This window comes from Amphiprion ocellaris, chromosome 9, assembly GCF_022539595.1.
Source record: "Amphiprion ocellaris isolate individual 3 ecotype Okinawa chromosome 9, ASM2253959v1, whole genome shotgun sequence".
NCBI classification, from domain to species: Eukaryota; Metazoa; Chordata; class Actinopteri; family Pomacentridae; genus Amphiprion; species Amphiprion ocellaris.
Window position 1 is genome coordinate 10,857,798 of NC_072774.1, and position 25,396 is coordinate 10,883,193.

The 25,396-nt window shown below is 37.4% G+C and overlaps 1 protein-coding gene and 1 long non-coding RNA gene across 2 annotated transcripts; both read left to right on the top strand.

Moving 5' to 3' along the window:
- Positions 1-1,995: 1,995 nt before the first annotated feature.
- Positions 1,996-20,276, top strand: cmtm7 (CKLF-like MARVEL transmembrane domain containing 7). The gene is made up of 5 exons (XM_023281934.3): positions 1,996-2,223; positions 4,060-4,236; positions 6,149-6,247; positions 6,560-6,638; positions 11,331-20,276. The coding sequence occupies exons 1-5, from the start codon at positions 2,113-2,115 to the stop codon at positions 11,342-11,344; spliced, it is 480 nt and encodes a 159-aa protein (XP_023137702.1). The 5' UTR covers positions 1,996-2,112; the 3' UTR covers positions 11,345-20,276.
- A 2,836-nt stretch (positions 20,277-23,112) lies between these two features.
- On the top strand, positions 23,113-25,396 carry LOC129349685 (uncharacterized). Its single transcript, XR_008602785.1, has 3 exons — positions 23,113-23,207; positions 24,347-24,418; positions 24,503-25,396. It is a non-coding gene; the product is annotated as an uncharacterized LOC129349685 (long non-coding RNA).

Consider the following 25,396-nt stretch of genomic DNA (forward strand, 5'->3'; position numbering starts at 1 on the left):
GCCTTGATTTTTTTAATTTTAAATTTATATTTAGTGTTAAAAATTGGTTTCATTCATTTTTTAATCATGTTGTCCATCCTATTCTTTTGATTTTAAAATTGACCATCTATGGGTTTTTTTTAATCAGGTTTGATCAGGTTTTTAAACAGTTATTATCCCACTTTTGTTTTCTGCCTATTTTACAATACATTTAGATCTCTTTTTAAGAAGAAAAAAGCGAAAGAAAATCGGCCAAAGATCAAGTTTAATTATAGTAATTTTGTGCTATTTTTGTCCTTTTGTGTCTCCTGGTGGTTGTTTTGTCTCCTTTAAATGAAGCAGATGAAATAATGACTTTGATAGTGCTTATTTTAGTCAGTGTGTGTGTGTGTGTGTGTGTGTGTGTGTGTGTGTGTGTGTGTGTGTGTGTGTGTGTGTGTGTGTGTGTGTGTGTGTGTGTGTGTGTGTGTGTTCTGGAGCAGTCTGCAGTGTATCCAGTGTGTATTGATGTGTTGTCACTGAAGTACAATGTGTTGAGTCTGCTGCTGCTGCTGCTGCTGCTGCAGTGTTTCCTGACACAGACCACACCTCCAGCAGCACTTAGAGCTCAAACTGACTGACTGCCTCCCACAAAGCCGCACACACACCGTCTACCCTTCAAAATAAAAGCCTCACGTCATCTTTAAACAAGTTATTCAGTGCTCTACAGGAGTATACAGAATTCAGCAGAGTAAAATAAAACTCATAAAATGAAATACATCAGGAAGAGTTGAATGAAGTGCACATACATTTTGTAGAATAATTAAAAATAAAATGCCAAAAAGTTAAAATGCAGTCATGCAAGAGATAAAACATACAATAAAACTGAGAAAAGGTGAGTTACAGTATATTATATTGAAAATGATTACTTTAAATCATCGGAAAAATATCTGTCTTCAGATTACTTTTAACTATAACCACATTTATGGTAAACCTAATTAAGATTTTGAGACAATAAACAATACAAGGACAATCTATGCTTGTTCCTAGATCTCAGATTTTATTTCATCTTAAGTAGACACGTGTTCCTCTTGTTATATTAAATGTATTATATGTGATGTGTTCTCTGTTTGTGGATGGTATTTCACATGACTTCTAATCTGATTATGAATCTCAGTGAGGCCCAGTGAAAAAGATTTTACTGACTCAGTAACATCAGCTTTTGACTTTCTGTCAGAGCTCATAGAAAGAAACTGTTGGAAAATTCTCCAGAAAGCTAAGTACATTTGTTTAAGATGTACTACATAAAAAGAGCTCTGTCAACACTGATCAGAGATGGAAATTAGCTGGATTTAAGGACCACAGACCCTAAGCACAATGCATTAAATAGTGCACATCACTTTCTGTAGCATCTGAATCTTGTCACAGAGCTCAGATAAAAGATTCAAAACAACCACGAGGAGACACAAAATGACAATTGAAGCACAAAACCACCGAAAGATGCAAAATAGCCACAAAATGACACACAGTCACCACAAAAATTCCATTTATTGTAATTTTATGCCATGCAAACCAACTATTCTGATAATAAATTTAAAATTTCAGCCATTCTGAAAAAAAATACAAAAAAGACAAGTATTTGTAGATATGCTGATTTTCTTGATTGTGCAATTAAATATTTGGATTTTAGTTGAGCAAAACAAGAATATTTATGATGTCAGCTCCACTTCTACTGATGATTTGTCAACCAAACAATTTATCATTTAATTAAAATATTAAACTATAATATAATATAATGAATTTTAATACAATAAAATAAAAAAAAACAAAATTACATGAATATAATATAATATAATATAATATAATATAATATAATATAATATAATATAATATAATATAATATAATATAATATAATATAATATAGTATAATATAATATAATATAATATAATATAATATATAACATAATATGCGTGCGATCCGGGTATTTTACGGTGAACCGGGTCCCAGAAACAGTCGTGTTTCTCGGTGTAACTTGACGGTGAGGACGGAGACGGGCGGTACCTGCTGATACAGTCGATGCTGTTACCGTTTCCAGTCGGTGACTGACGTTTAACTAGTTCACACGTTCGTTTACCGGCCGTTTACCGTCAACATGTCGCACACCGTCATCACCACAACGACCACGACGGTCCGGTCCGGGGACAGCGTCCTGAACACGGGCTACCTCGGTACCATCCCGGGAATGCTCAAGATAGGACAGACGGTGAGTCGGTCCCGCCCAGATTCTAGCGGGTTGAACGGGGAGTTTGACCCGGAATGACCGAGTCCGGCTCGCACTGAGCTGAGCGGACACACCGGGACTAGCTGCCTTTAGCGGAGCCGTTAGCTAAGTTGTTAGCACAGCAGGAGTTGAACGTGGAGTTTATAGATGCTGCTGGTGATGATTTATTTCAGTTTTGTGTTTTATTGTGAGCCAGTCGATGGGAAATACCTGTCAGTGCGGATCAATATAGGTGAATATTAGTGATATTGATCAGTGTGATGGCCACACGTGACGCCAGTCAACGGTTAACGGACAACTATTGATCTTAGCGCTAACTTCCTTCAGTCTGCTGCCACTGACCAGTCCAGGCCTGGACGGACGGTCAGACAGCCGGAAGTCCCCGGGCCCCTGGAGCCCCACCCGGCTCCCCGGACAGAGCTAGAAAAAGACCCCCACGCTGAAAGAGACACTGAAGGATTTGTTGTGTGTTGGAGGCTCTTTGTGGTTGGATTTGTCTGTGTGTTTTTGTGTGGTTGGTTTGTGTCTCCATGCCTCTTTGTGGTGTATTTGCATCTCTTTGTGGTTGTTTTGTGTGTCTATGTAGTCATTTTATGTCTTTGGTGTTTGTTTTGTGTGAGTTTGTAGTTGTTTTGCATCCCTTGTGGTTGTGTTGTCTCTATGTTGTCCATATAGTTGATTTGTGTCTTTTTTGTCTTTGGTGGTTATTTTGTGTCTCCTTTTGTCTTTGTGGTTGTTTTGTGTCTCTTTGTGGTTGTTTTGCGTCTCTATGTAGTCAATATAATTGATTTCTGTTTCTTTTGTCTTTGGTGGTTGTTTTGTGTCTCCTTCGTCTTTGTGGTTGTTGTGTGTCTCCTTTGTCTTGGTTGTTTTTTGTGTCTTCTTTGTCTTTGAGGTTGATTTGTGTCTCTTTTATCTTTGGTGGTTGTTTTGTGTCTCTTTGTGGTTGTTTAGTGTGACTTTATTTTGGTTATGTTTCTGTTTATTTTGAATATATTGTGTAGTTGTTTTTGTAAATCTCAGTAGTTGTTTTCTGTCTATTTTTCATCATTTTGTGTCGTTGTGTAGTTCTTTCTGTCCCTTTGTAGTTGTTTTGTTTGTCTGTGGTCAATTTATGTGTCTTTCTGATGATTTTTTCTTCTGTTTATTATAGTGTTATGTGTCTCTTTATTGGTTGTTTTGTGCATATTTGTGGTTGTTTTGAGTCATTGTATAGTTGTTTTAGTCTCTCTGGTTGTTGTCTGTCTCTTTGTGATCATTTTGCGTCTCTGTGTTTTTGGGTATTTTCATGTAGTCAGTCTCTTTGTAGTTGTATTATGTGGTGGTTTTTTGTCTGTTATTGGTCATTTTGAGTGTCTTTGTAGTGGGGTTTTTTTTCGATCTTTTGAACTTTTTGAGGTGATTTTTGTGTCTTTGTGGTCGTTTTGTGTCTCTTCAATCGTGTTGTGCCTTTGTGTAGTAGTTTTTTGTTTCTGTACTTGTTTTGTAAGTCTCTATGGTTGTTTTCTATCTCTTTTTGTTTGTTTTATGCCTGTGATGGTTTTGTGTCTATTTTTTGTAATTCTGAGTGTCTAAAACTTCTCTTTGGTTTTTTTTTCATCTTATGTGGGATTTTTTGTGTTTTTGAAGTTTCATGTCATTTTGTGTTCATATAAAGGAATAAAGTAAAAAAATATTTAGACTCACTAACTTAGTGTCAGTTTGAATTGCACATGATATAGTAAAATGTAGAATGTAAGCAGACTGACCTGTTAAACTGCAGCCTCACATACGGCTTTATTAAGTTAAAAATTTTGTTGTATTTTTGTTTTGTTGCAGCTCTCCCTGCTCATTGCCTTCCTGTGCGTCTACTGTGTTCATGGCTGGCCCAGCTGGCACGCCTTCTGTTTCTTCGAGGTGGTGGCGCTCTGGTTCTTACTCGCCTTCTTAATTTTCCTCCTCATGCACCTGTTCAGGCTGCAGGGCAAGATGCCCTGCATCAACTGGCCTCTGACGGTGAGTCTAGAATAAAAACCTCCAACACCTGACCTCTGATGGTGAGTCTAGATTAAAGACCTCCATCAACTGCCCTCTGACATTAAATCTAGAATAATAACGTGCCACAACTGGTCTCTGATGATGAGTAGATTAAAAACTTGCAACTACTAGTCTCAGATGGTGAATCTAGAGTGAAAAGGTGCAATAACTGGCTTCTTATGGTGTGTCTAGATTAAAAACCTCCATCAACTGGCCTCTTACAGTAAATCAAGAATGAAAAACTGCAATAACTGGCCTCTGACGGTGAGTCTATAATAATAATGTGCAACAACTGACCCCTGATGGTGAGTCTAGATTAAAAACTTGCAGCAACTGGCCTCTGATGGTGAATCTAGAATAAAAACCTCCATCAACTGGCCTCTGACATTAAATCTAGAATAAAAACTTGCAATAACTGCTATCTGATGGCGAGTCTAGATTAAAAATCTGCAACAACTGGCCTCTGATGGTGAGTCAAGATTAAAAACCTCCATCAACTGGCCTTTGACGCTGAATCTATAATAAAAACCTCCATCAGCTGGCCTCTGATGGTGAGTCTAGAATAAAAAAGTGCATCATCTAGCCCCTCTGAATGCTAATCTTAACTTAACCTCTCTGCATTTGAAGTTCTGCAGTGAAGACTTGACTGATTCTAAGTGTGATTTAACAGGAACTTGTGTGATGTTTACCCATAATGTAAATTTAGAGGGTTCAGAAAGGGAAATCTGCAGGTGTCAGTTCAATTTATATTAAAGCAGCACTTCCTTATTTGTATTTTCACACCCACATGCTCAGGTTTCCTTTGAGTTTACTGTCAGCTGTGGACCGACTCAAGTTAATCACTCAAGTGTGCAAATTCCGGTTTTAAAGGTTTCTAACTTGCAGGTTATGTTTTTCAAGATTTTAGTCCACTAAAGATGCTCTTTTCCAATAAATGACTTATGTTTTAAGATTTGTTCCACCCAAAGTTCTACTTTTTAACAATTGAATTCTGTTTTTGTCCAAGTACTTGTAGTTTTAAAGTTTTAATCCAACAAAATACTACTTTCTATCTAGCAAGTTATTTTTTAAAGGCTAATTCCACCCAAAATAAAAAGATTTATTTCACCCCCAATTACTGGTTTCTGTTGAAGTACTTAAAGTTTTAAAGATTTATTCCACCAAAATATCACCTTCTATCTTGTACATTTTGGTTTTAAAAGGTTTGATCAATCCAAAATTCTACTTTCCACAATTGAGTTATGGTTTTAAAGATTTTATTCCACCAAAATCCTAATTTCTGACCATGTACTTGAAGTTTTAAAGGTTTATTCCACCAAAATATCACCTTCTAACTTGCACATTTTTGTTTTAAAGGTTTGATCAATCCAAAATTCTACTTTCTAACAACTGAGTTATGGTTTTAAAGATTTTCTTTCACACAAAATCCTAATTTCTGACTAAGTACTTGAAGTTTAAAAGGTTTATTCCATCAAAATAATACTTTTTAGCTAACAAATTATAATTTTATGTGTTTTTTTTTCCATCTAAAATTCTAGTTTCTAATAAATGAGTTATGATTCTAAAAGTTTATTCCACTCAAAACTGTTGACTTCTTTTTTTTTTTTTGGCCAGTGTCTGTGAACCAGAAAAGTTAGCTAGCCTTTGGAGTAAACAAATGTTCGCCATGTTATCTGGACCAACATAGTTGATGAAAAGCAAAGGTTCAACAGCTGCGACCCTGAAACTGCAGCTTCCTCTGCTGCAGACACACGTGTTGCTCAATCAGAATGAAGTTGTTTGAAATAAAGGAATGTCCAGAGGAACACTCCTGATGCTCTGTGAGAGGCTCATTAGAAATCTTCTGCCTCTCCAGCTGTCAGATAAATGCCTGTTGTGTCTTCTTTTTCAGGAGTTCTTCCATTACTCTGTGGGGTGCGTCCTCCTCTTCATTGCCTCCATCATCGCCTCGGTGAAGAGCGGAGGAGTTTCAGCGCTGGTGGCCGGATCGGTACGTAAACCAAATGGACTCTGGGATCACCAGGGAGCTCGGAGGATTGTGAGGCTGCACAGTTACAGCCAAAATGAGTCTGAAAAGAGTGATAACTTCAGACTGACACAAATTGTGGTGTTTCATCTACATGGCGTCTTTTACTGAGTTTTTTACTGTGATGTTTTTAGTGACTTTATTCCTTTCATCAGGAAGCAGTTTGTGTAACATTGAAGTTGTATGAAAAGTTCTGTTTAAATAGTCCGATTAATTAAGTAAGTGATTAAGTGTTGTCGTGCTGACCTGAAGTCCGTTCTGTGTGTGTGTGTGTAGGTGTTTGGCTTCATAGCGACGTTCCTGATGGCTGTTAATCTGTGGACGTCCTACAGTATGGCTTGTGGCCCTCAGGCTGGTAGGTCCCTCCTGTGTCCGCTGCTTCATGTCCTGTGTTTTATAAAAAGACGGTGCAAAGTCCTCATCTCCCTCTGGACACAACAAGCTGTACGTTCATGAAAATATCAGAAAATTATCCTACAGAAAGGGCTTTAACACGGACTAGTCTGTTAATCTCAACGAGACAATTCAGCAGCATGCAGGAGTTCAATGTCTGGACTTCACTGTGTAGGTCAGCACAAACAGAATGAATAATTAAATACCATCATAGCTGCTGCTTACAGCTTCATGCAGGAGGTGTCTGTTTATTGGTCCGACAGTAGAAACAGAAAGAATCTGCTAAGGGCTAACAGCACAAGACTTTTTCTCTCTATCTGAAAATAGTTATGACATCACGCCTAAACCAGGGTTCAGCCCACATAGACTTACGTAACAGTAAACAGCTGCAACTGTTACACATTTGTCAAACTTTTTCCATCACTTTCTAAACAAAGATTCACATGAACACATCGACTTTAGCCTCCAGAGCAGATACTCGTGGCCGACGTGATATCTCAGCATGTGTTTGCTGTTTTGCGTCTTTCTTTTTATTGTTTTGTGTCTCTTTGTGGTTGTTTTGTTTCTCTTTACATCAGTTTTGCATCTAGTAGTCCTGCTGTTTGTCTTTGTGGACAATTTTCATCTATTTCTATTTTTTTGTGCATCTTTGTACTTCGCTGTCATCGTTTTGTGGCTCTTTGCGTTGTGTCTTTGTTTTTATTTTATGTGTCTGTTTTTGAGCACCTTTATCACCCTTGGTAGTTGTTTTGACAAATTTTGCGCATCTTTGTGTTTGTATTGTCTTTGCACTGATTTTTGCATGTGTTTGTGTTGATGTTTCTCTTAGTCAGTTTTAATCTCTTTCTGGTAATTTTTGTTGGTCTTTTGCATTCATTTGCTTTGATTCTGCATCATTTTTGTTCTTGGCTTGCATCTCTTTGTGGCTGTTTTGTGTCTATTTTCATCCATTTATATCGTGTGTCTTTGTAGTCAATTTTCATCTGGTTCTGTTCTTTTTTGCACATCTTTGTAGTAGTTTGCTTCTCTGTCATCATTTTGTGGCTTTGCATTGCCTCTTTCTTGTTGTGTTATCTTTTTGATCTGATGTCAGAAAGTTAGTTTTTCTCTCTTTGGTCCATTTGTGTCTGTTTCAGTGTTTTTTGAGCATTTTTATTGCTCTTGGTATTTGTTTTGAGTCATTTTATGTGTCTTTGTCACTGCGTTGTCTCTGTTTGTGTTGATTTTGCATACATTTGTTTTCATTTTGTGTCTGCTAGTGAGTTTTAGTCTCTTTCTGTTCATTTTGTGTGTGCTTTGCATTTGTTTGTGATCACGTTGTTTCCATTTCTTTCTTGGCTTTCATCTCTTTGTGGTTGTTTTGTGTTTTCTTGTGGCTGTTGTGTGTCTAGTAATCATTTTGTGTGACTTAGAAGTGGTTTTATGTGGATTTGCATTGAATCAGCATCAGCTTGTGTCATTTTGTCTATTTGGTTCTGTTTCTTTGTGCTCCATTTTGTCTCTTTGGCCGCTGTTTGGACGTCTTTGTAGTTGTGTGTCTTGGTGTTGTTTTTGAATAAATTGATGTATCTTTGTGATTGTGTTGTCTCTGTTTCACAATCAGAATCAGAAATACTTTTTTGATGTTTTCTTATGTTCTAGTTGCTCCAAGTCATTGCTCCCAAAGTTTGCTTTGGTTTGAATTGGCTTCTCTTTTAGTCAGTTTTAATCTCTCTGGTCCTTTTGTGTGTTTTTGTGTCTTCAACATTCATTTGTGTTCATTTTGCATCTCTTATTTGCCTGGCTTGTGATTCTTTATGTGTGTCTCTTTGTGGCCATTGTGCATCTCGGAATACTTTTCTTTTTCTAAGAGGTGGCTTCATTGTATTTGATTCTGTCTCTCTGTGCTCTGTTTGGGACTCTTTCTGCTCCCTTTTAGTCTTTGTAGTTTGTCTCTTTTTCACAGTTTTTTGTGTTTTTGCTCTCGTTTTATCTGTTTGACAAGCTGTCAGTTTGATGTTTTTGTTGTCTCTCTGTGGTCTATTTGATTCTCTTTCTGATCTTTTTTGTTTTTTTTGCTGCCATTTCCAGTCTCTTTGTATTTGTTTTGAGTAATTTTGTATGTTTTTGTGTGTCATTTTGCCTCCTTTTTTATTGGTTTGTGTCTTTTTGTGGTTGTTTTGTGTCTCTTTGCACCCATTGTGCATATAGTTGTCCTTTTGTGTGTCTAAGATGTGGTTTTAAACTCTCTTTGCATAGAGTCAGCATCAGTTTGTGTTCTTTTTGCATCTTTTTATGTTTTTTTTGTGCCTCTTTGTGATCATTTTGCATCCAGCATTTTGTGTCTCCTTATGAGTGTTATTAGTCAGGTATGTCAGTTACTTTGTAGTTGCTTTCCAGTAAATGTTGATTAAATGCTAGGTAAGTTTGACTTGGATGTTGTGAAAACGTGGTGGTGTTCACATAGTCTGCTCCTCCTGCTGCTGAAAAATAATTAATTAACCCTGGAAGGCTGCTGACCTTTTCTCTTTACAACAGTATCACCTGAGACTGATGAGAACATCTCAAGTACTGTGTGATGAATTTCCTTCTTTTTAAGTCTCTGTTGAACTCTGATCTTTTATTAGCTGATAGCTTTTTAGCAGAACTCCCTGAATTCTTATCCGCTCTCATCTTTGTGGTGATTTAAATATCCACCATTCTACCGCTACTGATATTTTAAAACATTACTACTTCTTTTATCTTTAGTCATTATGGATGAGGTCCCAACACACTGGGACCTTGTTCTCACTGTGGTTATAAAAATATTCTCTGATTTCATACATATTGTTTCTAACTGTGACTCAGCCGTTGTTAACTGTCACACCCCTCATGCACTCACTGCTTTGATAAACAAAGAACGTTGTTTTCTGCCCTCTATAAATAAATTAGCAAAATTCTGCTTTTATCCATCCAGAAGAACTCGAGAAATCTGGGACGTTTTACTCTTTTAAGTTCTTGTATAATAACTTCAGGGAGTCAGTTAACCTGCGTCTCTACATCTGGTGGTGATGAAGCTAAACGCACCCTCAGAGATCTGTAATCACCAGAACACCTGTATTTATGCTGAGCATCATGAATGTGACACTGTGGTCTGTTTCGAAAATAAAAATAGAATCAGTCATGCATGATAAGACCTTCACAGTTTCACAGTTCACCGTTTTATTTTGCTTTTCAGATAATTACACAAGTCTGCTCCAAAGTTGCATGAACTCACATTTGATACAGATGTTTGGATGTTTTTATTTCCTGCAGAGTGCAGCAGGGACATCATTGTACCAGGATTACGATAGTCTGCACTGATACTGCTGATATTCCTCGATTCTTGATACAGAAAAATAAATAGATTGTATGTGCATGAACAGTCTCTGTGTTAGCCCAAAATGTGTGTTTTAGCCCGTTGTGTTTGGAGAGCAGCTACAACTCATGCAGCAGTTTTTCAGTCAGACTATTTAAAGAATCTACATTAACTGAATGTCACAGCAGTCAGCTGATCCTCCTCACGTCCTTCCTGACACTGTAACACAAAGCACATGAACACCAATAACATACATACAATTACATCAAGTATAAAAAATACAAAGCTTAAGTTCATATAATACGTGGATACTTTCAGGTAGAATTCTTGTACAATTTTAAAAATACATAATTGGGGGATGCTTACTGAGAAATTGACTCACTAAGTTTCTACATTTTTCGCAGTATGATGAGAACCAGCAGCAGCATAGCATCAACACAAGTATCAGTTCTCGTGACGTCTCTGTGTGAAGTTCCTGCACCAGCATCATTTCCTACATCCAAGGTGTTCAGACTGTGGGGCCTCGACAGGGAGTTAAAAGTTGAAGTTGAAAGCCAGTAATCTTGTCAGTAAATTTATTTCCTTAATTTTCATACAAAACTGCAAGATGTTTGCAAGTTGATCTGAAAGACCATCTTGAGAGTTTGCAACCTCAGTGACTTAATGTGCATTAAAATGAAGCATAAACTTGACTGATTTGCAGTAAATTAACATTTGGTGGTTTTTATCCAGCTCAAAAATCACAGCTTGGTTATGGTGTCACAGAAGGGAGAACAGCAGAGTTCGGTTCAGTTCAACAAAAAGAAACATGGATCCTAACTGTGGTTCGACACTGACAAAGTCATGAGAAATCACGACTTTTTATTTGCATTTCTGCATGTGTGTCTCGTGAAACGCATAAAATCATACCTTGACTTTTCAGTTTACGTGAAATATTAAGTATAAATTTAGCACGTTGCTCTTAAAAATCTAAATTTGCCTCTCTGCTGATCTCAGATTGTTTTCTAAATATTTAATTTATGAGTCAAATCTGTGAATAATGTCCTGCTGGGTCTACATAGTGGAATTTGAAAGACAGAATAAAAGCAGCGTTATGTGTCTGATGTCCTGTATGAGATAAAAACGGGGACAGCGCATTGTCTGGTTTTACTGAGGAATGCTATCAATGCTAGCGGTCCTAATAAGCAGTTAAAGTGGAACTATGATGATTTTTTTCCCCCTCTTTGAAGCACATGTGAGTCAGATGATATGAATTACCCCTGCCATGCTGAGAGTCTAACTTTCTCTACACTCTCTCTTCCCTATCTCCTGCAACATCCTGCTCTCCTTCCTCTCCAGGTGCTTCAGTGTAGAAAAACATCCGTCATGAAGGAACCAGACGGCTGAGTCGGCAGTTTGCTGTGTCCATTTTTCTGCCCGGCAACCACCCTGATAATCAGCTTGATTGAATGACAGCTGCAGAGGTAACAGAAGCGCTGATCCAGGACCAGTTTCCAACAACCTGAAACAAAAACGTCCCTGATTATCACGGTGAAACGCTGAAGCAATAGCGTAGTTAAAGTATTACTTTTATATTCCTCATTGAATCCTGTCAAACCTCTACAGTCATGTTTTCATGTTAAAGGTGCTCAGTGTCACATTTTATCCAAACACATGAGTGAATGACACTGCGGTGCAAACAATCAGTCACATGCTGTTATTGTCTTATTACTAACATTTCCCATCACCACTGCTGCTTCTCACCTTATAAGCTTTTCCTTCATTGCACCATCTGCCACCAGAAGCTTTTTAGAAAACTTTAAGCTGCGTGAGTTTTAAAATGACAGCGCCTTCCTGCTGATGTGTGCCATAAATCAAACCAGACGAATTCCCTCTCGCAGGTCTGACAGCAGCCTCGGTGTCTCCGCGTCGCCTCTTTGTTCTTCTCCTCAGTGGTTTACAGCTTAATTTGCTCAGTTTGTTAACAAACGTCTTATCCATTCCGACTTTTTTTCTACTTTGAAAATTCCTAACTCTGCAAAACCTGTTTGGACCACGGATGTAATACAAACTCTTTTTTTTAACCCTCTGAACTCTGAGCAGCTTCTGGGTGTATTTTTTTTCTCCTGTCACATTTTTCCCCACTGTGGGCTTTTTTTAAATGCAGTTTCAAGTCCTGCATCTCTGTTGAAACAGCACAACCATGACAGGAAGTAGAGAGAGAGCTCAAAATGTCTTCGTGCAGTATGGCAGTTAGAATGACAGATGATTTATTTCCCAAAAAAACAATCAAAATAATAATAATAATAATGGAATCATGTCAAACATTTTTCCAGGTGTCCACAGCTGGAAATAATGGAGGTTCCACATACTATAGATAATTAACTATTTGTATATTATTTTTCCTCTCTTCTCTGTGGAAACACAGCCTGCAGTTCAACCAAAAAATCAATTTTTGTCACCTGACTGTTGATCACATCTGAGTCAGTCGTGGCTTCTCAGTTGTGCTGATGAGTTCGGAGACTTTTAGTTTTACAGATGAGCGTAAAGAGTTGACTTTTGGTGAGTTTCTAAATGAGATGGGTAGAATAAAGAGATTTTAGGCTCAGATTTGATTTATCTTTGCTGGTGAAACATCAAACACAGTCTGCAGTTCAGCCAAATAGTTGCTGGATTTGCATTCTTAATTTATTTTGCAAGCGCAGACTCTTTTTTTTTTGTTTGTTTTTGCAGAATCTTTTAAGAGAAAGTTTTTTTTTGTTGAATTTTAATTGAGACTTAGAGTTTCAAATTTAAGCTTCCTTTTGATTAAATTTCTCACCTAAACATCACAGGTGATATTTTCAGCGACTGTTAGAAGGTTGAAAATCTGGCAATTCTTTCTGTTTCACAGTTTTTGCCTGAAAAATGTGTCATTTTAGTTATTTTTTTTTTTAAAGAAAACATGCCTTTTAAACCTGCTGGCAGGTATTGGGGTTCAGAGGGTTTAATCACTTTTATTCAATGTCCAGCCATACAGCTCTGTTAGCTTCCAACGCTAACTCTAGCTAGCACACTAAAATGTCAATGAGCAGATATTCTGGTGTGCTAACAAACTTTAACAAGCTAATATTTGTCGGATTAAAAAGAAAAACCTGCATGAAGCTAATGACGTTGTTAGCATGCTAAAACGTTACTCAGGGGCTTAAAAAACAATAGCATGCTAAAAACAAATTAAATGAAACAGTGAAAAACAAAATGTTAGCATGCTAACAATGCAAACCAACACAAAAACCAAGAATAATTGCTGAATCTCTCCAGTTAAAACATAAGTGTGGTGCTAAAGTGTATTTTTCTTATTGTCAGAAAACTCCATGTGTACTGTCAGTGGTCATTAAATGGCATTTAGTGCAGTTAGCAATGTGCATCTTCCAAACTGAAAACAAAAAAATATTCATGGAAGAAAGTTTTTTTGGAAAGTTGCAGGAAGCTTGAGCTTTCTGCCCCAGTGTATGATGTTTTTGTTTCCCTGGATCTGTACAATGAAGGTGGAGACACAACAGACTGAAATAAATCTGAATTATTGCCTGAAACACTCACCAGTGCACCAAATATAGATTGAATATAGTCCCTAAAAAACACATTTTCCTCTTTTTTGAGTAAAGTTCACTAAAAACAGCAATGAGCAGCTGTTAAAAGTTAAACTACATGTTTTTGAGGTGATTTTAAAAGTTTAAATCTCCAAGTTTGGAGATGAGAGTCTTGAAGTAATGAGAAACACACCGATGGTTTACGTCTGGGAGTTTTTGACAATAACAAAAATATAGAATAGCACAGACATTATCCTTCAAACAGTGATTTCACTGCTGTTTTACAAGGATTGTGTCATTGATTTATTATATAAATGGTAAAGCTACCATTAAGTTTTGCTGAAGTGATTTTTCCTTGTCTGGGTGTCTCAGTAACTCCCATGAAGCATCACATTAACTTCCACAGTTTAGAAAACAGCCTCACTGTCTGCTGGGAAATCAATTTGCCTTTACCCTCAGCATTAAATCCTGCTTCACTACAAAATGCTGTTCAATTTTTCTAACAGACAGGACCAGTGCGGCTGTCTTTGGTGCTTTAAAAGAAAAAAGAAAAAAGAACTAAAAAACAAACTGGGTGAATTTAAATTGAATTTTCTATCATTCATCCTGCACTCTAAAAGCACAGTGGTTTTGAATGCTGCCAAAAAAAGAAAGAGAAAGCAGTGTCCAAATTAAACCCAAGAGGAGATCGGATGGAAAACAAATTACAGGTGTGGAAATCTGTCTGCATGGATTAATAAAACATTTTAAAGAATATATATATTGATTGAAAACTGTACATTGGAACTAATGAACACAAATAAAACACACATGCACAGATTTTTTGATGCAGATCTTTTGGAAAATATGCATCTCATGGTCAGAAACAAAACTGAAATATGTTAAAATAAAACCAGCATGTCTTTGTCATATCAGCTAAATAAAGGAACATGCTTACATATAGTGAAAATACTTTAATATCTGCTTTGCTGCACTTTACAGAAAACAACAGTTGCTTACAGCATGTTTGTCATTATTCAAATGTCTTTGACTGTTAAAGCACAAAATACATTTAAGGACACGTCTCCCGTCCTGCACCGTATCCCTGCATGTTGTGGTGCTTCCATTTAGTGACTTTATTAATCTTTTCAGACTGATTTCCTCACATGTGGCCCAGTCAGAGTGTCAGCTGACATGGATTCAAATGCACTTTTATTTCTACAAACATTTCTGACCCGAAAATTCAACTGTAGCTGAAAGAAGAGAAGCAAAATAATTTTTTTTGCCTCCAAGATGAAGTAATTTTATTGATGTGTTTGACCTGAATTACCTTTGTAATGTTTTCCAACAGCAGTTATTAAGTTTTACCTTACAGTTAAACTTACGACAGTTTTATCAACTGTTCTTCTAAGTCACAACCAACCATGCTAACGTATCAGAATCTAGTGGCATTTATGGTTTGATTTTGACCATATTTTGCTCTTTGTAATTCCAGTTTACCAGTTAGATACCAAGTTAGAAATATTTAATTGTCTTGAGGCTTAAATGTTTTACTTATTGAATTATTTCCTCTCTGCTTCTGAGAAATGTTTGCAGAACTAAAACTTAAAATCTGTCTCTGATTTTGTGGGAAATTTCCTGCCGTCTCTCTGTGATCTGAAACCTTTTGGTCAGAAGCGATGATCAGATTACTGCCTTACTGTCGATCAGATGCCAAAAAATCTTAGTGTGATGCTTCAGTCTTTGCACTGAATGTGTCTTAATATTTCCTGTGACGGAGCACAGAGTGAAGGATTCACGTCTAATTGGTCACAAATTGAATGTTTCACAGTGGAAGTTGAGGTTTACTGGACAAATTCTAATTTAAATAGAGATTGTTGTCTTACTTCCTGGTGCATCTCTTGAAGCCCCGACACACTGTGTGACGACAGCATCTCAACAGCTCACCTCTATGAATGTTAGCGGCACAAAAATGCAAACCAGAACCCAACACGCAATTAGAAAATAACAGACTTGAGCTGAAAAATTAGAATTTCCGTGAGTTCGTTTGAGCACAGATCCAGATAACGTGGCGTGAACGTGTTCACGGTGCCTCTGTTGCCCCATTCAAGTGCTAAGCTTCATTTTCCATCCAAAATGCTTCCTTGTTATCTTTCAGGTCTGCAGCAGGACTGTGAGTTTAGTCCTAACAAAGAGAACAACAGTGTGGTTCTCTGGGAGGGCAGCAGCATCAATAGAACACACTGATGGTGCATTTTATGTGGTCAGAGCTGTGGCCTCACAGCAGCAAGGTTCCATTCAGGGGTTTTCTCTGGATGTTTCCTGCAACAGTTTACAGACACATTTTAGATTAAATTAGTCACTATAAAGGGCTGCACAGTGGTGTAGTGGTTAGCACTTTCGCCTTGCAGCAAGAAGGTCCCTGGTTCGCGTCCCGGCTTTCCCGGGATCTTTCTGCATGGAGTTTGCATGTTCTCCCTGTGCATGCGTGGGTTTTCTCCGGGTACTCTGGCTTCCTCCCACAGTCCAAAAATATGCTGAGGTTAATTGATCATTCTAAATTGCCCGTAGGTGTGAATGTGAGAGTGCTTGTTTGTCTTTGTATGTGGCCCTGTGACAGACTGGTGACCTGTCCAGGGTGTCCCCTGCCTTCACCTGAGTCAGCTGGGATAGGCTCCAGCACCCCCCACGACCCTAGTGAGGATTAAGCAGTGTATGGATAATGGATGGATGGATGGATGGATAGTCACTATAAATTGGAGTTTTTGGAGGTAAATACACAACAGGAAGCAGAATTGGTCTCAAGCCTGAGAAAGGAAATGACAGAAATCTGTGAATGTTCCTGTTATTTCTCAGTGTTTGATGAACAAAAACATCTGTTAACCAGAATAAATGAAACCCCAATGAACCAAACAGCAATTTTTATCCTCAGTTCTGATCATTTTGGTGTTGATCATTTTCCTTTGGAGCTGAATAAAAGCACCAAAAATGGGCATCAGAAATTCCTCTGTGCAGTGAAACTAAAATGTCCTTCAACTCTTTATTTGCGCTTCTGCTGCAGTTTAAAGCGCTGAAGTTTAGACAGATTAGTCAGAGTCGGAAAGCTACAAAATTGCCTTCAGAGTCCCTGAACAGAGACTGTCAATGAGTTAAAACTAAAATCCTGTGCAAACGTGGCTTCACTAGGACCTCATGTGACTCGAAGGTCTTCGTATATCCATTTAGTGGCTAAAAAACAAGACTGAACCTTGAAACCAAGTTACATCTGATCCTAAATCTCCTCCACAAAGCCTTTTTACTGCTCAGTCGAGCTTTATTGGGTGACTGTACACAGTAACAAAAGCCAACAAGTCTGTGCTTCCTTATTTGAGAGAAATCTCTGCATTATTCTGTTATTAACATGTAATAACCAAAAGCATCTATTATACTAGAGTAAATTAAACTCTAGTTAACCAAACTGGTTAATTGCAATTTTTATTCTCAGTTCTTTTCATTTTGGTGCTGGTGATTTTTCCTTGGAGTAGAATAAAACCAACAAAAATGGGCTTTAAAAATTGCCCTTTGCAGGAAAATAACTGTAATATCACAAACTAACATGTCCTGCAGTTCTTTATATGTGTTTCTGCCGCAGTTTGAAGATCAGGCAGATTAGTCAATGTCAGGAAGCAACGGCAACACTACAGAACCACCTTGAAAGTTCAAAAGGCTTAAAACAATCCTGTGAAAATGCAGGTAGAAGAACTTAGTTTCCTTAAAGGTTCTTCAACCTCAGATAAAGTTCCTGCAGTGGAATCGTTTCACCTCATTTGGACCTGTTTGGTTTCAGGTCTTGTCATTTAGGTACTAAGTGAACCCATGAAACCCTCCTGGTCGTAGCAGCAGCGTTTCAAAGCTCAGTCCTGAGTTTCTTCCACAAAGCGTTGAAGTTGTCGTTTTTGTCGACTTCAGACAGCCAAACATTCTCTCCCTCGATTGTCAGTTTTTGCCTGAGACGCCCTAAAGTCGCACACTGTGTCGGGGTCTTTACACTTAGACACCGTTTTCACCACAACTATTAAAAAGCAGTTTTTTACAAAGTCAGACTTTGCTGCGTTTCTGTGACAGTCCAACGTGTTCACACTTGCTGTGTATTTGCTGCTTCACTTTGCTGTATTTGATTGTGTGTCTGGACCAGCTTTACATATAACAGCTTTTATTTCTGTTTTTGATGCACTGATGAAACTTCCTAAACGCCACGCAAAGGTTTGGTTTTAGCCAACAGCTGATGATCCAATCTGATGTTAATGAAGCACTTGTTGAATATGACTGGACAAAAAATTGAAATCTTTTAAGATTTATATTTGATTTAAGATTTTGTATTTCTATTGTTGAACTTTTAATATACCAAGTTTTCCATCAGTATCAGCCCAGTATCCAGTTTTAGAGTCTGATGTTTTTTATTGCTGCATTCTTTATTTTTGAAACAGTTTTTTTTTTATTTTATTTTTTTATTGCTGCTTGGATGTCTGGTTTGGATCCAGAGAGTGAATGTGTTCATCAGTCAGAGTTTGAGCCTCTAAAGATCCAGAAGTGAGACTGTTTACTGTTTACAGTCTGAAATATCCCCAAAACGCAAGTTGTGATCGACTCTGTGTCCAGACCAAACCAAACTAGGCTGTTTACATGATTTATTTAGCCGTGTTTGTATCTTCTGATGCTGAATGATGCTGTTCTCACCGACGCAAAGTGACCTGATGTAAGGCTGCGAGTCCACTGGCAGGTTTTCAGCTTAAAGGCTGATCAGCTTTGATCCAGAACCGACTGCACATGTAGCCACACAGTTCAGTCAGTCTGCTGCTGCTGGATTCTTTGAAATACTAAGTAAGAACTGTTTAAAGTAATCAGGAGAGTTTATATGATCAAAAAACACAATTTGCACAAGAAATCTGTATTATGTTGACTTTTAACTTTCCGGTTTCTGTGTAGCTTTCGATCTGTTTAAGAAATCTCTCGGCGCACACAGCTTCACCGTTTGGACTCTAATCAGCAGCCAGACATGAATTTTTAATGTTATACTACGTAGCTAAGAGAAGATCAGGTGATACAGTTATGAGGTCAAACTAAACAGAGCTTGAGGTGACATTTTTTTCGCCAACCGCTCTCACCAAGGTTGAGAATAATGTAGAAGCCGCGGACGAGGAGTCCTAAAGTGCCAAGAAAAGGTCAGAAGATCAGGTGTCAGTAAGAAATTACATTATAGTCAACAGAAATGTGTGGAAGCAGGAACAATTCTCATTTTCTCCTTTTTTGTGCTATGGCTGCAGATAATGATTATTTTCTGGATGAATTGATCAGCAGTTTGGTCTCTAAATTGTCGGAAAATGGTAAAAAATATTGATCTAATTTTACACAAATGTCTTGTTATTTAGGTATTAATTTTACAGAAAATACTTTAACTGATCATTAAAACAGTTGATGACTACCTTAATATTTGGCGACTAATCGATTAATGGCTGCAGCTCCAAACCTTTTAAAGATGTCACTATTGGCTTTAAGACACTGTGATCGACATTTTCTCATTCCGGTGAGACAAAACAATAAAATAATCAGTAGATTAATCACTAATGAATATCATTGTTAGTTGCTGTTCTACTTAGCTCCAAAATATAGATTTATTAGTAGTTTCTCCTGGATTCATGGTAAAATTACACACCATAATAAGAGTCCAACTGGATTGAAATGGATCATTTTCACTGTTGATTTTCACATATTTTCTGGATTATTCAATCATGTTTGGTCTCTAAATGGTAACGAATGTCTATCCTCTCCTCAAATGTCTTGTTTTGTTCAAACATATTCAGTTTACTGTCATAGAGGAGGAAATAAACCAGAAATTATTCGTATTTAAGAAACTGCAATGACAGAATTTCAACTGTGTTTATTTTAAATTGACTCGAGCTTTATCTGATTGTTTAAATAATCTAATAATAATTGAATAATTGTCAATCAACTGATTAATCATTGCAGCTCCACTCAGTACCAAGCAGAATATTAGGCTGCAGCTTCTTTTATGTTATCCCTTTTAAAATGAATGATCCTGCACCTTGATCAGAACTTTAAAAAAAAGCTGATATTTGCAGAACATTTTCTGTTGTTAACTGAATATTTGCAGGTTTTTTGGAGGTGTCACCCTCTACTCAGCAGGTTTTCTGTCATTTTATTGGCCATTTAATTGAAAACATCCAACTAGTGATTATTTTCATTGTCAATCTGTTGATTATTTGGTGTCTAAAATGTAAAAAAAAACAATTGATGCTTTTTCTTGTCTTATAAAACTACTCAAAACGATAAATAGATTTTCAAAATAGTTGGTGATGAATTTTCGGAGCTCGATTTTCAGTTCTGGATCAGAGCTGGTTGCAGTGAACCCATGCAGAGGAAGAAGAGGCCCAGTGGACTCAGACACCCTGATAGTTTAGATGATTTTGGTTTTTCTCCAAAGTGCCTTAATGTTCTGTTTGTGTCGGTTGGTCACTCGGTTTCAGTGCAGAACAACGTGGAACCACCTTCAGCGAGAGGTCGGTCTCCGGTTGGTTCCAGTGAGATGAAGACACGAAGTGATTTTATTATATTTTAGACAAAAAGATGTCCACAGTATTATAAGTCATATCACCAAGAGCTCACATGACCTGTGTTGTTTTTCTACATTTTTAAAAAGTGTGTTTAAACTACAAGTTGTAATTTGTTGCATGTTGTGAATTAAAGCCTCATTGCACCATTTCTGTCTCGTGCTAATTTCAGGTTTGAACAAAACACAAACGCTGGTGTCCAGAGATGCACAAAATCAGAAAAAAACACAAGAGCACAAAAAGTGAACATCCAATTTAAAAAAAAAAAAAAAAAAAAAATCAGACCTTACACAAACACAATTATCCCAGTTAGCTTGGAAAGTTCTCACGTCCGGTAACATTACCTCCAAGTTCTTGCAATGTTTTAAAGAAAATGTTTCAATCAAATGTTCAAGTAACGTATTAAGAGTATTTTCATTTCCAATAATTTTCCTAAAAAGTAAATGTAATGTTTCACTGTCAACATTCAGAGCATGTTGTCAGGAACACAAATTGTTGTTCTATGATAACACAGGAGGAACGTTGTCAAACCAGAATTCAAAAAATGTTCTCCAGGTGTTATTGAGGCCTCAGATAATTTTTATGATGCGTTCTTGTAAAGTTCTGAGGAATATTTTGAGGATATATATGTTTACAGATCGTTTTCCAGATGATGGAATGTTTCTTATACAGAATGTTCGCTAATGTTATATATAATATGGAGCATTAAAAGTACATTTTGCCTTTTTTTTTGCTGAAGATGCACATTATGGAAGTTCTTCTGTTAAAGATTTCCACATTGAAAACAGAGAAAGAATGTTCTCAAAGCAACATTCAGAAACATTTTCAAGTTCTCAAGATAGCAAAAGAAGTACCTAAGAACCACCTAAGAAGTGTACAGGTAGTGGATCTTCTGGGTTCTGTGGGTTGTGAGCTGGGCCACTGGAGGTCAGGCTTGTTTAAGAGCATCCCACTGGTGTTTGATTGGATTATGTTCTGGGGAGTTTGGAGTGTGGGTCAACAACTTGGACTTTTTGTCGTGGTTGTCAGTTTGGGGTCACCCTGACAATTCCATGTTTTCCATAAAAACTCCCACTTTTATCCATGTGCTAACATAACTGCACAAGGGTTTTCTAATCATCAATTAGCCTTTCAGCACCATTAGCTAACACAATGTAGCATTAGAACACAGGAGTGATGGTTGCTGGAAATGTTCCTCTGTACCCCTATGAAGATATTCCATTAAAAATCAGCTGTTTCCAGCTACAATAGTCATTTACCACATTAGCAGTGTCTACACTGGATTTATCATTCATTTCATGTCATCTTCATTGGGAAAAAAAATGCTTTTCTTTCAAAAATAAGGACATTTCTCAGTGACTTTTGAACGGTATATATATATATATATATATATATATATATATATATATATATATTTTTTTTTTTTTAAAGCAAAGATGCCTTGAATTCAGTGCTTCTACACTGTAAAACATGAGAGCGCCATTAAGTTATGTAAACTTGTTTGTTTCTTTAACTCAAATTGTCATGGTAAGTTTTGAATATTGAACTCAAGTTTATAAGTTTTAGAAAATTAAACTTAAAGTAATTAGTTGTCTTGGCTATTTGTAAGTTTCATCAGGACTGTCAGTATTGATTTAACTTATTTCTGTAAGTTATACTTTGAAAAAAGAAACGGGGCGCTGGGGGGAGGGGGATTGCTGCTGAAGAAATACCATAATTTTGGGATTAGCAAAAATAAAACTGTAAAGCTATGGTATCTAAGAACTATCATGCTCGCCAGTTCTCTAAATTGGACAAACCATAGTATGTCAACCAAAACTTAATTATTGACGAAACAATAGAGAAAACGGCAGTGGACTACTTCCAGCGGCGGAGGGACACCCTTTTCCAGCTAGCTGCAATCTGACGCAGTGACGCAGCAGAGTGCAACTGACCAGGGCGGAGGGATACGGCATTCTGCTCGGAAAACAGACGCGGCAAGGAGGTAAGTGATCTTCTGAAAGTGCTGTTGAGTTTTTGTCAATAAAATTTAATAACAATGTCAGTTTCTTCTGTGATAAAATGGAATTAAGTCAGCACATTGACAGAGCTTTGCGAATATGACTACATTACCGTGTTTTTCTCTATGCTAATCCATCGTGTTAATCAAAGTTTGAAATGACGCATTAGTAAATTACACTATTGTTGTCCATGGGGAACAGTTTAGTTGAGGGGCGTTCATTTAGGTTACAAATGCTTCCAACATGACAGGAGCAATAAAAAAAACTTTTGAATTCAACATTTGCCTGCAAGCAACTGCTGGCTAACGTTACCCTTTTGTTAGTTAGCTAGTTTGGATGCAGTCAAGGCAAAGTAGTGCTGGTTGTGTTCTGGTATGCCCGCGAAAGCTGAGTGACGTACCCCACCCCAATGCGCGTGAATGCAATTTCTTGCATTCAGGCGTGCGGGGGCTGTAATCTGACACAGGCAGAGTGCAACTGACCAGGGCCGAGGTATACGACATTCTGCTCGGAGAACAGACAGGGCAAGGAGGTAAGTTATCTTCTGAAAGTGCTTTTAAGTTTTTGTCGATAAAATTTAATAACAATGTCAATTTCTTCTGTGATAAAATGGAATTAAGTCAGCACATTGACAGAGCTTTGCGAATATGACTACATTACCGTGTTTTTCTCTATGCTAATCCATCGTGATAATCAAAGTTTGAAATGGCGCATTAGTAAATTACACCATTGTTGTCCATGGGGAACAGTTTAGTTGAGGGGCGTTCATTTAGGTTACAAATGCTTCCAACATGACAGGAGCAATAAAAAAAACTTTTGAATTCAACATTTGCCTGCAAGCAACTGCTGGCTAACGTTACCCTTTTGTTAGTTAGCTAGTTTGGATGCAGTCAAGGCAAAGTAGTGCTGGTTGTGTTCTGGTATGCACGCGAAAGCTGAGTGACGTGCCCCACCCGAATGCGCGTGAATGCAATTTCTTGCATTCAGGCGCGCGGGGGCTGTAATCTGACGCAGGCAGAGTGCAACTGACCAGGGCCGAGGTATACGACATTCTGCTCGGAGAACAGACAGGGCAAGGAGGTAAGTTATCTTCTGAAAGTGCTTTTGAGTTTTTGTCGATAAAATTTAATAACAATGTCAGTTTCTTCTGTGATAAAATGGAATTAAGTCAGCACATTGACAGAGCTTTGCGAATATGACTACATTACCGTGTTTTTCTCTATGCTAATCCATCGTGTTAATCAAAGTTTGAAATGGCGCATTAGTAAATTACACCACTGTTGTCAATGGGGGACATTTTAGTTGTCTGGCGTTCATTTAGGTTACAAATGCTTCTGACATGACAGGAGCAATAAAAAAAAAACTTTTGAATTCAACATTTGCCTGCAAGCAACTGCTGGCTAATGTTACCCTTTTGTTAGCTAGTTTGCCACACAGTCAAGGCCCCCCCGCGTGAATGCAATTTCTTGCATTCACACGCACGGGGGGTCACGTGACTCAGCATTCACGGGCATACCAGAACACAACCGGCACTGCCTTGACTGTGCATTGCCTACTCTCTCCGCCGCTCTCTCTCTCTCTCTATTCATCCTCTTGCTCGCTCTATCACAACAGAGCTCCTCTCCCGCAGCTGCTCTGGGGATGAAGATCCCTGTCAGGGTGCAGCACTGTCTGAATTGTGTGTGACTTGTCTAGTTTATCTTTTTCTACTTTTACTAATGACCCTACAATCTACAGTTAATTTTATTTTTCATTTAATCTGGTGGTTATTAAATTGATTATTCCATAAAAGGTCAGAAAATAGTATTAAAAAAAACTCTTAATCACAGCTTCATTAAGCTCATGGTGACACCCTCAGATTTGTCCCAAATTGATTATTTTCACTGTCACATTAAACAAAACAACGGAGCATTTTTTTAAAAAAATTTGGAAGCCTGTAAAAGGGAAATTTGAGGAAATTAATTTTCTTTACTTTTATTGATTGAAATACTGGAATTCTATACGACTTATCTGATAATGTCAAATATTTGTTACAGCCAATCCCTGTGTCTTTTTTTTAATGGACTAGATTTTTTGGTTCTTTGTAGAAATACTTAATAACATAAATGCAGTTTCATGCAGAAGGACCCAAAATATCTCTTTCTCACTCACGCAATATATCATAAGATGATGCAGATAAGTTAAAAACTGATTCACATTATCCTTTTTTTCTCTTGCAGTTGTATAAAGCAGCCATTTCATCAAGCAGGAGGTTGACCTTTCAAAGTGTTATGCAGTACCTTGATAAAGAGGTATGTATAATGGGCATTTGTCAATGTGAACTTCCATAAGAACTCTAATACTGCATGAGCTCACTTTTGTCTAACTTTATGTAGGACACAAATCAGAGTAGGAGGACAGCTGCCCTTCTTGGTCTCCCACTTATTTTCTCGGAGGATACTTCAGAGATCATCAGGATGTGTGATGTAAGAAAATTAACATGTTTAGATAATATTAATCATTGACTAGATTTACTGGTATTAATTTTAAACATAAGTAAACATCCCTTTTATCCACAACATTGCAGAACCTTTTTCATTCAATGTTTAATACATCATTCAAAACTTACTGGCAATTCAAATGTTTTAAAATTAACTGATAGGCAGTTTTAAAAAGAGAATGTGTCATGCAATGATATAGACTGCTGAACTTCATAAGTTAATCACAATAAATGCATTCTTACATGACTAGCTGTATGAAAATCGTAAAATCACAAACTTTGTTAAATCTAAATTGATTTAGTTACGTGGTACACTATTCAAAATGTGGATTCATATATTTTTTTTTCCATAAACAGCAAAACTGACTACATCAAAAATTCAGGTGACCGTCAAGGCCCATGGGCCTCTTGTTTTTGTTTTGTTTAAGCTTTGCTCTCCATGCTTGTAGCCGGCTCCTCGGTACCTTTAAGGTAGGTAGTCCAGCGCTGCAACTCAGTGATAGGAACTAAAACTAAGTTTGAACGGGGTTGTGTGGGAATCTTTCTTGCATCAAAAGTATGTCAATAAAAGTTTATTTTGTGACTAACCAGCTCAGATTGCTATGATAAGTATCTGACAACATTATGGAGACAAATTCTACCTTTTTATTTACCTGATGTTGCTTCTTGCCCTTGTTTACATCCTGTTATGTAGTCTGTCATTTGAAGCAGAGGAGTGTGTGGAGCTACAGACACAGAAACTTGTAATTTGTTTATGAAGTGATGGCTGAATATTAGAAGATTTTGAACA